This window comes from Nannospalax galili, unplaced genomic scaffold, assembly GCF_000622305.1.
Source record: "Nannospalax galili isolate Female #2095 unplaced genomic scaffold, S.galili_v1.0 scaffold290, whole genome shotgun sequence".
NCBI classification, from domain to species: Eukaryota; Metazoa; Chordata; class Mammalia; order Rodentia; family Spalacidae; genus Nannospalax; species Nannospalax galili.
The window spans coordinates 74,994-86,828 of NW_008331486.1; the positions used below are offsets into that span (position 1 = coordinate 74,994).

Sequence of the window (11,835 nt, forward strand, 5' to 3'; positions counted from 1 at the left end):
GAATCTAATTCATGTATCCAAATGTCCTTTACTGTGGGCCCATCCATTCCACAAGAGTCTCATGCATTAAAAAGACTATCTCTGCTTCTCCCAGTAGCCATCTGTTGCCATCATTTCTTTTAGGTGGTGTTGGAGCCTTTTACCTACTTCCTCATGTCTATGCTAGAAAGTTTTCTGGTTTGAGCTTGTATAGGACTTGTACATACTGTCACCCTTGCTGTGAGTTCATATGAGTAACTGTCCAGGTGTCTGGAAAATTGTGTCCTTAAGATCATTCAGTATGATGGGCTCTGGGCTCTTACTATCTTTCTTCCCACTCTTCCACTCTGATCCCTGAGCCTTGGGGTGGGGGGCAAAAATTTGATATAGGTGTCCTATTCAGGGATAAGTGCTCCACAGCCTCTTGTGCTCTGCCTGTTGGCCAGTGTGGGTTCATGTGATAGTCACCATCTCTTGCATAAGGAAACTTCTCTGGTGAGAGTAGGGAGATGCATTAACACGTGGGTATAATAAGTCATTAAGAGTCAGAGATACAGGAACATTAGATTATGAAGAGTTGAATGGGTGGGGAATGGGAAGGTAGAGTAGAGGAAGGAGAAAAGGGAGAAATAACATCAAGGGCCCTTAGAAAAAGCCATATGGAAACCTACCACTATAGAAACTTCTTAAAGTAAATACATATATATCATAAAAAGAGATTAAAAGGAGTTACCCTGTAACAGGGGATATAGCCCTTTCTAGACATCACAGGTTAATGGGGAAAAAAACGCCAACGCCAGAAATGGACTCTGTGATGGTTTGAATGAGAATGTCCCCCATAGGCTCCAAATATTTGGACATTTTGTCCCCAGTTGGCGGCCCTGTTTTGGGAGGTCTTAGAAGGAGTGGCTATGCTGGAGGAAGCACATCACTGAAGGCAAGCTTAGAGAGTTCTTAAGCCTTCCTGGATCTCGAGTTGCTCTCTGTTTCCTGTGCCTCCTTGAAGATGTGAGAACTTAGCTTCCTCTTCTCCTCCAGCCACTCTGCCACCATGCCTCCACACTATGACAGATTCTTGCCCCTTAGAACTGTAAGCTTAAATAAACTCTTCCTTATATAGTTGCTTTGGCCAGAGTTTCTAGCACAGCAACAGAAAAGTAACTCATCCAAACCATCAGAGTCCATTCCTCCCATTTAGGGTTTTCCGTTTTATTTTGTTTTGGTTTCAGCTTTGTCTAAGGGCCTTTGATGTTAATTAACTCTTCCTTTCCAGAAATGGCTGACCAAGGGTTCCATAGACTCTCAAACAGTACTGGCCATTACTCCTGTTCTTGGTTACCCACCAGAACAGGATAAGACCATATTGCTAAAGACACTACATACATAATCTGAAGAACAAACAAGGAGAAATCAAGCTGGTACTGACTTCAGAGCTTCATCTCTACTTCACAGTGATGGAAGGTGCTATGTAAGCTACCACAGGGGGGAAAATCATCATCATCCCTATCCAGTTGTGAATCCTGTGAATTACAATAACAACTGACCTGGCAGATATGCCCACTGTTGCAATAGTGTCTCAAATATAATGGGGATAGCCAACCACTTTTAATTGGTTTTAAGGTCTGCTTTATAGGACAGAGCCCATACCAGACACTGTTATCAGGCTTAGGAACCTGAAGCTAGACAGGTCACAAGACATAGAGGAGAGTCTAACACTGGTTTTCTATTTATTATTTGTTTTTAATTTTTAAAAAGTTTCATGTGTATGAGTGTTTTTTTCTGCATGTATATGCATGCACCTTTGTATGCGATGACTATAGATACCAGAAGAGGGCAGCAGCGGATTCCATGGAACTGGAAAACAGAAGGTTGTGAGCCACCACATGGGTGTTGTGAACAGAGCCTGGGTCCTCTACAACAATAGGCAGTGTTCTTAACTGCTGAGTCATCTCTCTAGAAGGGGGAAAAGGGAAAAACTTCATGTTACAAAACCTTTTCCCACACAGCTCTTTTTTTAAATGAGTTTTTCTAAGTGGGCTAATGTAACAAATACATTCAATATATAAACATATTTAAGTGTGGAATTTGTGCATAGGACATGTGCATGCTGCCACCATTGTTGTAAGTTCTTATGAGTAACTCACCAGCTATCTGGAAAACTCTATTTCCTCATGAAAGACAATAATATAAAGCAGCTAAGGGATGGGGACTAATGACCCCTCCTCTCTCCATGTTGGAGTGATCTTGTGCAGGTCTTATGCAGGCACTAATGGCAGCTGTGAATTCATAGGTGTAGTGGTCCTGTCATATGCAGAGGACACTGATTTGCTATGGTTCTCCTAGACCTCTGGCTTCTAGAATCTTGTTGCCTCCTTCCTGAATAAGGTTCCTGAGCCTTGGGGGGAGAGGGTGTGATATAGATATGTTCTTTGTAACTGAGCACTCCACAGCCACTTCTTTGCACATTGGCAAATTGCCATATTATGCATAGTGAAACTTCTTTATAAGGTCTAAGTACTGTACTAATCTATGAATATAGAGATGCAAATTTAGAGGATACTTGGATATTATGTTCATTTAGCAAAATAATGGGAGTAGGTTCACCTTAGGGGCTATAAACTCCTCAATCATGGGAGGAATTTGGGTCAGTGTTATGCATGTGTTTCTTCCTGTGGAAAGAGCCATTAATCCAATCAAGAAGTAGCTGGTTACCACCATGACATTCATGTCACTATTTCACCCATGGGCATATCTTGTCTTGCTGGTTGTGATGGTGCCTCAACTAAGACTGTTGATGACCACTCTCCCCTAGCCCTCAGAAACCAGCATAGTGCATTCTGGTACTATAAAAGCTATCCAGGAGGGAGAAAGCTTCCTGGTCAGTATCAATTGGATTCCCCCAAGTCTTTTGGCTAAACTGTATGCTGTCTTCAGTAACAGGAACTTAAAATCAGGTTTTGGTCTGCAACCAAGAGCAATGGTAATAGTCTGTATTTTTTCAGGGGTCACTAAGCACCTCTGACTGACAATTCAAGGGGCCAGTATCCCATACCATGCCATACCTGTTCTTATGGTTTGAGAAGAAAGAAGCTTCATTAGTGAGTCATTTGTCATGGTATCAGGAGGGTATCTAATGAACAACCATGATATTTGGGATACAGAAAGCATTTTTGAAGTCAAATACATTACAGGACTTCTTAACTCAAACAGAAGGTCCAAATACAGGCTGAATTTTGCATAAGCAGAACCAATGAACAGTATTTATATACCTTCACATATCCTCATATTGAAAACATTGGCAAACAACACTCATTTTCTACCTGGAATAGAAACACTGGCGATGAAGACGTGAGGAATGATTTCAGATCAATTCCATAAGTTGTCAAGGGGAAATGTTATCCCATGGTTTCATGGGAAGCTTGCAGCAATACAATGCTGATGGCATAGGTTTGGGTAAGAGCCTGAGATGTACAGAAACTGCATTCCATTTCCAATGATGATGTGATGATATGAATTTTCTCATTTTTGTTCAATGATTAAAAGTATGAAAGTGTCTTGGTGCTTTTCAAGTAATTTGGAATTCAGAATGAAGAGACTTTGGTTATCACATTAAGCCTTTAGTTCCATTTATAATGCACAGAATTATATTTTTCCTGTATAAAGAGAAAGCAAGAAATGTGTGAACCACTGGGTTCCTGATGTCTGCTGTGTGGTTATCATTGCTATTCCTCCAAGGGTGAACCCTCCTGCCTGCTTCACAACAGTTCTTCCCTAAAGGAGTCAATGACAATGAAGCAATTTTATATTGTCTCTTATCTGTAAGTGCGGATGTGGGATTTCACAAGCACACACGCACACACACATACACACAAACACACATGATTTTAAAAATTGAAGCTCCCATTTCTCAGAGGATGTGAATATATATACACATATACATATATATGTAAAATAATTCTGAAGTTATTGCTCTTCTGTTTGTTGCAATGGAAACTTGAACCCTTCAGATAGTTTAGCTGTTTTACTCTATTCTGTGTCTTCAAGAGAGAAATGGATGAACTTTCCTGTGCTTTGCAGCTAAAGGTATCTGTGCTCATTGTCTGAGGGGCCCTGTCAGAGAAGACATAGAATTTGCATCCATCAATATGACTGCCAGAGTTTAGGAACCTGTGTATGTGTTTGTGCTCAGAATGTGTTTCTAATCACTAGGATGGTGTCATCAGATGACAAACAGGTCCTGGTAGAGTGATTCACCTTGCATTGTGAATTGTGTGCACATTTGAGCTAATAGGACAAAGAAATCACCACACAGAATAACATTTTTCAACATGAGTCTATGACCAATCTTTGAGAGAAAACAGGAAAAACCATGTTCTTTGTTTACATTTAGCTTCAGTTAGGTCTTATGTTTTCTTTGATTTTTTTTCCAATCTTTGTACTTTTCTGCCAGAATCCAGGTATATTCAGACATCATTTTCCATCCTGAGTACTGCAGTAACTTTTTGCATTCAGAGTCCTGCTGGACCTCTTCCTTTGCTGTAGTCTGCACTTTACCTGGTAGCCAGAAAGTCTTTTGATATTTTCAGCCAGTTATGCATTTTCTTAGGTATGTTATTGTTATATATAACATAGTGAAAATTTCTATTAGGATGAATAAGACATTATACTCTTGGTCTACAAATATTCGCCAACCTATGTATTTCCATGATTCCCTATTGTTTTAACTTTATTTTGTTCCTCTAAAGCTCTAGCCATCCTCTCCAAACACTTAAGTCAAGTGCCCATTGACTTAAGTTCCCAGGAGGACTTAAGTTCCCTGTCTAAGTTCCTCCACGAAGGACTCCTTTTATAGAACACAAAGATTGGCTTGATCACCTTAACTTCTTGTGACCTGCTATTTTCTCCAAACCATGGATGAATATTCCTTTTAATCCAGTTCTGAATTTATCACATATAGTATGTAAAATGGAAAAAACAATATTTCTTATTACAATATTGCTCAAAATATTAAAATGACAGAAAAATTCTGAATGTGCACTGATAGGTAATTACCATTTTCACTATGAGGAACTAACATGGAAGTGAGAAGTGAATTCTAAGCAATCTCACTTAATACGACATTAAATGAATTTTAACATAGTGAGATAAAAATGTAGACATTTTCAAGGTCATTTCTGTCAAGTTGGGGGAACTGATACATTATTGTAAACTTTACTTAACCCTCTTCATGGGAAATGAGACAAACAGTGAAATTTGTCTCCCACACGCATATAGGGAAGTCCTCCCATTTTAACAAGTCTTGAAAGAGTACAGATTCTAATTTCACAGTGCTCTGTTTTCCTCTTGTTCTGTCATTGTTTACATGGATAGGTATCTTTATAATAGGAGAAAAGAGAGAAATGACAGGTTAGTAAAATAGAAGACATGCCAGAAATGCATAAACATATTTGGCATAAAACCTTAGGTTCATAAGGAAAAGGCAGAGAACACAATTTATTTTGCAAGAGAAACACAAGGAACTTTTTGGGCAGATCTAAGATATGGCTAGAAAAGTCAAATATATCCTGGTTTTCTATGTGCTTGAATCAGAATCTTCATTTGCGTTCAGGGTGTTCATGTAGAATCTAGACAGCCATTTTATCCAGGCTTCACAAATAGTAATGAAAGAGTGAAAATGAGTGAAGAACAATTTTATTAGAGGAAGAACTGGTGGATGTATTGAAGGGGTGTCATTGGATATTATTTATTCTTGGCATGGATAAATGGCCTTAATTCCTGTGCTTTGCTTGCTGAATATGATAATTCCACAAATTCCATAGATCCAAATATCTCCCAGGTTCAAAGAAGCCACTGGGCTCTTATCTGGATTTAATCCATGGAAATAAAACAGCCAAAGGGCATTTAAGATGCACCATAAAGGTTAAGAGAGGACAATGGTCTGAGATCATCTGTTAGATTTTCTATTAAATGGATACCAATTAGTTCATGTACAATAATTCCCATTCTCAAATTGGCATCATGAAATTTAGCACATCATAATATGGAACTTGGCCTGCTTCCAACAGTGATTTTAATGTTTCATTTTTCCCTCTAAAGTTGTTCAGCAGTATGTAGGTGGGTAAATTACATTTTCTAAACCATCACCATCCAATTAGTGCTGCAAAAGCTTTAGTATAAATGTCAGAATTAACATAATATTTGGTTCAAAATTATGCTTCTTTTAGTGTTGGTGATTGAGAAAATGTTTCTATCATGTGATAGAAACCTCTTTCTTCCACATTTCCATCTCCTTGATCTTCTTCAAGAGAAGAAGAGCATGAGGAGGGACAACCAGAGCAGTGTGTCTGAGTTCATCCTCCTGGGGCTCCCAATCCGTTCAGAGAACCAAGGCATGTACTATACCCTGTTTGGGGCCATGTACCTGACCATGATGCTGGGGAACCTGCTCATCATCCTGCTCATCAGGCTGTACTCTCGCCTCCACACCCCCATGAACTTTTTCCTTAGCCATTTGGCCTTCTCTGACATCTCATTATCTGTCACTGTACCCAAGATGCTCATGAATACGCTTACACAAAGTCAATCCATCTCATATGTTGAGTGTGTTTCCCAGGTATATTTTTTCATTGTCTTTGTGGATCTTGACAGCTTTCTTCTCACATTAATGGCCTATGACAGGTATGTGGCCATCTGTCACCTTCTGCAGTATAACCAAATCATGAATCAGAATTTCTGTTTCCTGCTGGTAATTATGTCCTGGGCCTTGTCCTGTGCCAATGCCCTTATGCACACCCTTCTCTTTTCTCGTCTCTCTCTCTCTTTAAAGACAACATTCTCCATCACTTCTTCTGTCACCTCTGTCTTACTGAAGCTGTCCAGCTCAGACACCACTATCAATGAGCTGGTTATCCTCACTGTAGGGGTGGTGGTCATTACTGTTCCATGCATGTACATTCTGGTCTCCTATGGCCACATTGGGGCTACTGTCCTGAAAACCCCCTCCATGAAGGGATTCTGCAAAGCCTTGTCAACATGTGGCTCTCACCTCTGTGTAGTTTCTCTTTACTATGGGGCCATTATTGGGTTACATCTTTTCCCCTCTTCCAATCACAGTAATGAGAAGGATGTCATTGTGGCTGTGTTGCACACTCTGGTCACACCCATACTGAATCCTTTTATCTATAGTCTGAGGAATCAGGATATAAAAGAAGCTCTAAGAAATATCCTCAAGAGGAGAGTGTTTTCAGAGGTATAGTCATGGTCTTCCTTATGAACAGGCTTTGAGGTTCTTAGTTCTCTCATGCATCCTGTGCTCTGTGATGTATGGTGAATCTTCATGGGGCTCTTTTTCCTTCAGCATTTCTCCTTGCACAAACTTTCTGTTTAAGTCTTGTTGATATTGAGAGTCTTGGGAAGATTTTTCATAGTATGTGTATACATTTTTCCTTTTAACCCAGTATACTTACATTACAAACATTTTAAATGTTCATATAATCGCTGTTAAATCTTTTTTATTGGATGGTTTGTGGCAAAGACATTTTTCCTTTCTCAAGAGAATAAAAATTATTTCGGGATTAGATTTGGGATTTTATTTTTAAGTTTTCTTTTATGATATACTTTGAATTCATTTTTGTAAGTAACTTATAAATCTCATCTGCCTTCATTTTTATTTAATTTTTCATCAACACATAAAGCATAAATATCTGTGGGGTGTTCCGTATATGTACCTAGTGTATAGTATCCAAAATCAAAGGCAATAGAGTATCAGAAACTCAGGGTTACTTTGCTCAGTGGGGGGCCCAGCTCCAGGAAGAGAGACTTGATCCACAACAGAGTAACTACTCTGGGACTTGATCTTTACTTTGCAATAAGCTAACAAGTCAACTTTATTCTCTAACAGCAAGCTTATATATCAAAGAGGGGCTAGTGGGTATGTTCAGGGTCCAGGGTGTATGTAAAGTTCGTTTCAGACAAAGGGTGTTCATATTGTGGGTCACATAGGTTGATCAATCCTTAGCACGGGCAGGAAATCATTTGTAAAAGACCAGGGAATATGTCAGAGCTAATTAACTAAGAAATCTTAATTTTAATCACACACATACTTGGTGTTATTGATTAGGCTGTTTTTCACCTCTAGATCAAGGTAGTCAAGATGTTTTTCTCAGAACAAAGAGCCTATAAACTTTTAACCAGGCGAGTTGCCTTTTGCTAGTCACGGCAGTGTCCCGCACGACAGGGCTGTGAGACACTGTTTTCAGTGCTTTGCCCCTTTCAGAAGAAGCTGTAGTCTGCTCAAGAGTTCAGGCCTAACTTGTTCTGAGTCCAGCCATCTTGATCCCCAACAGTATAGTAATTTTCTCAATGGTTTATCATGTGTTTGTGTGAAGTTGTTCAAAAATCCTTTAATCTAACTTTTAAGTGAAACATATAACATGTATAATCTATGCACTCTGAAAGATATGAACTGAGTTATTTCCCTTTTTAAAAAATATTTTACTTATTATTTCTTTATGTGTGTATGAGCGCATTGCTTGCATATGTAAGTGCAACCGTTATGTGCAAAGTCTGTAGAGGTCAGAAGACGGCATCATGTCACCTTGTATTGGAGTTACAAATGGTTGTTAGCTGCCATGTGGGTGCTGGGAATTGAACCTGGGTCCTCCGCAAGAGCAGCCAGTGCTTTTAACCACTGAACTATCTCTCCAGCCCCCTTTTCCCTTCTTAGCAATAATTCAGTACATACTGTCCATGATCTCTCCGTCCAAGCTGGGCATGGTGGCACACCCCTTTAACTCTATAGTGAGCTCCAGGTCAGCTGGAGCTACAGTGAGACTCTGTCTCAAAGAGACAAAAAACACAACACACCAAAACATCTCCCATCCATCTGTTCCTACTCCCCATTTCTTTGTAATCTTCCATTTTCCCAAAGTATGATTTTAGCAATCTTAGTGTGATGATAACTAGGTATTCAAATCACTATTTTTTTTCTACAAGTGCTTGGGCCTGGACACTAATTAAAGTGAGATGGTTTTCTGTAAAACAGGAACAGTGGTACAGAGCCTTGGTTGCAGCCCTGAAGCTCCTAGAAAGGTGAGGTGGTGTGAGGCAACTCTTTGAGAGCAGGGATTTAAAATGGCCACATGTGCTACTCTGATTATGACACCCAGTCTCTTCTAATGAGGAGTTGGCCCTCTCTGGGTGTGTGAAGAAGGATTAAGAAATATCAGGAAGTCTAGAAACTGAACTGAGCTCAAGCAGGTCTTTGGCATAGTTTAATTCTACTACATTTTATTATAAAAAAGAATATAGTCAAATGCACATGGTCATAGGCCCTATATAAAACCCCATTTTTTTCATAACTCTAGACAAATGGAATTTCTTAATGTATGCTACATATGGGTCCTTATATTTACATACAAGTATACCATACACCACTCATCAAAGAAGTTTCTTTCTGCAACAGATGGAGGATATTGCAGAGTTCCACAACTGGTCACACACAGAGAATAGCTGTCTGAGAGATGCCCAGCCCTAAATGACACATTTACGGTGGCACCTCTATACCTAATGTTCAAGAAACACAGGAACGGGGGTTGAGAGAATACTACTACAGTGTCAACTCTCACCAGTGAAGGTTCCTCATACATCAAACTGCGATGCACACAGATGGCCACAAGCAGCTATGTTTTGGAAAATAATGGACTGCAGAGTGTGTGTCCCTGGATAGGACTCCTGTACTAAACCTCATCCACCCACGGTTCCAGGACCATGGTGGACAAGGGAGAAGGAAGATTCTAAGACTCAGGATTGGTTCATGAATATAAGGAAACAGAAGCTTTGTGGCCACAGAGAACTTGATCATATGAACTTGCAATGATGTTGATGGCATGCACAAGACCCATACTGACTCAACCAGACAATATCCAGCATAGAATGAGGGAAGTGGATAGCAGGTCCCAATCCTATTGGAAGAACTATAGGCAAGTGATTACTGTTGGGTTAAGGAAAGTAGATCTTTTTTAAGGGAGTGACTCTAGATAGTCTGACTAGACTCCAGTGAATGAACTCACACCAAGGGACATGTGGGTACAAATATTTGACTCATTAAGACTTATCGTATATGACAGAATGCATGAAATCTTGTTAGGGGACTATGAGGGGTATGTATGGGGGAGAAGTTCTATATTTAATTAAGATCTGTTATATGAAATGCACAAACCTCAATAAAATGTTAAAAAATCAAAATAAAAATAAATATTTCATTAGGTATATGAGAAAAACTTACATGAATTTCTACCTCAAAATACAATAGCTACAATCCAGTATATACACTTCAAATAGTTTCAAAAACTAAAGTTTTAACATTAGGTACAGATGACAAAAAAATTTTCACAGTGAATCACAAGGCATTTTATTTTATTACATATATTACTGAATTTTTGTGTATTTCATACATAATATCTTAATCATCTTTATATTCTTTTCCCTATCAGCACCCTCCCAGAGCTCACTGGATTTTATTTATTTTGTCCTTTATGTTAAGGCCTATAGAGTCAAGATAGTGTCCCTTGACGTCCCTCAGTGCAAGTTCATCCACTGGGGTCTAGCCAGCCTATCTAGAGTCACTACCTTAATGATCCTCAGTGAAGTCCATCCACAGGGGCTAGTCAGCCTCTCTAGCGTCTTCCCCTTAAAGAATATCAACTCCTCACTCAGTAGTAATCAGTTGCCCAGTAGTTCTTTGGCTAATATTGGGGTCTGCTGCATTTTTCCACAGTTCTATGCTTGGTTTTTGTCTGCTCAAGTTTACATGGCTCAAGTCATATATATTTTATTAAGCTGTAATCTAAAGCATAGTTTCCTAGGCAATGTCAGTCAATACATTCTGTAAGAGGATGAAATCTCCAAATGCCACAACTGTCCTAACTCCAGATGGCATCTAGCTCAGTTTTGCCTCACACAACACCCACAAGGGAAGGAGAAATGTGAGACTCTAAGGACTCAATAGGTTTAAGTTTTCCAAAGTCACAAACTTCCCCTGATTCTGGAAATGACTTGAAACATATAAGGTACCATTCGTGAAGTGTGTGTGTGTGTGTGTGTGTGTGTGTGTGTGTGTGTGTAATTAATTTCAAATTTTGGTGGATGGGATACCACTTGAATTCCCTCTATTTTTACAAATAGAGCCTATGAAAAGAAATACCAGTCAACTTGTTTTCAGCCTCTGTACCTTTACTGATGTCACATCCCTTACTTATTGTGAACAAAACAGAATGGTTATCATTTGCAAGGTGTAAAGTGAAGAACATCAGTCCTAAATAGATACACTAACCTGAGACAAGTTAAAAAACACTATATTAGAAGCTAGAGAGATGACTCTGTGGTTAACAGCACTTGCTGTCCTTGAAGAGCAACCAGGGTAAGTTCTCAACACTCATATCCGGCAGGTCACCCAGTTCAAGGGATCTGATGTCCTTGTCTTGCCTCTGCAGGCATTACATGCACAGGATGCACATACATAAATGCAGGCAGAATACTCATACACATAAAATTAAAATAAATCTTTTTTAAAGATAACAAAAATGCTCTTATTTTTTAGGTGAATTTTTGTGAATTTCAAACACCACATTGTGGTCATATTTAGATTTCCTCCCCCATCTGCACTCCTACTCAATTTCATATACTCTATTATACATATGCACACACATACACATATAGAAATAAATATATATATATATATATATGGAAAGAGAGTCTAATTTGTATTCCAAAATACCGTTCTGTATTTTTGCTAATTTAAAAAAATGTATTGTTTGAGAATATGAAAAAAGCTATAACAAAGAGTTTGAAATTCAC

At 39.0% G+C, this 11,835-nt stretch overlaps 1 protein-coding gene across 1 annotated transcript in view; it reads right to left on the bottom strand.

The window, feature by feature from the left end:
• The window catches only part of LOC103728089 (neuropeptide Y receptor type 5-like), a 23,522-nt gene that overhangs the window by 6,174 nt on the left and 5,513 nt on the right, over positions 1 to 11,835 (bottom strand). The window contains exon 2 of the mRNA XM_008826214.2: positions 2,695 to 2,703. Within this exon, the coding sequence (XP_008824436.2) occupies positions 2,695 to 2,703 (9 nt within the window). The remainder of the gene's footprint in view (positions 1 to 2,694; positions 2,704 to 11,835) is intronic.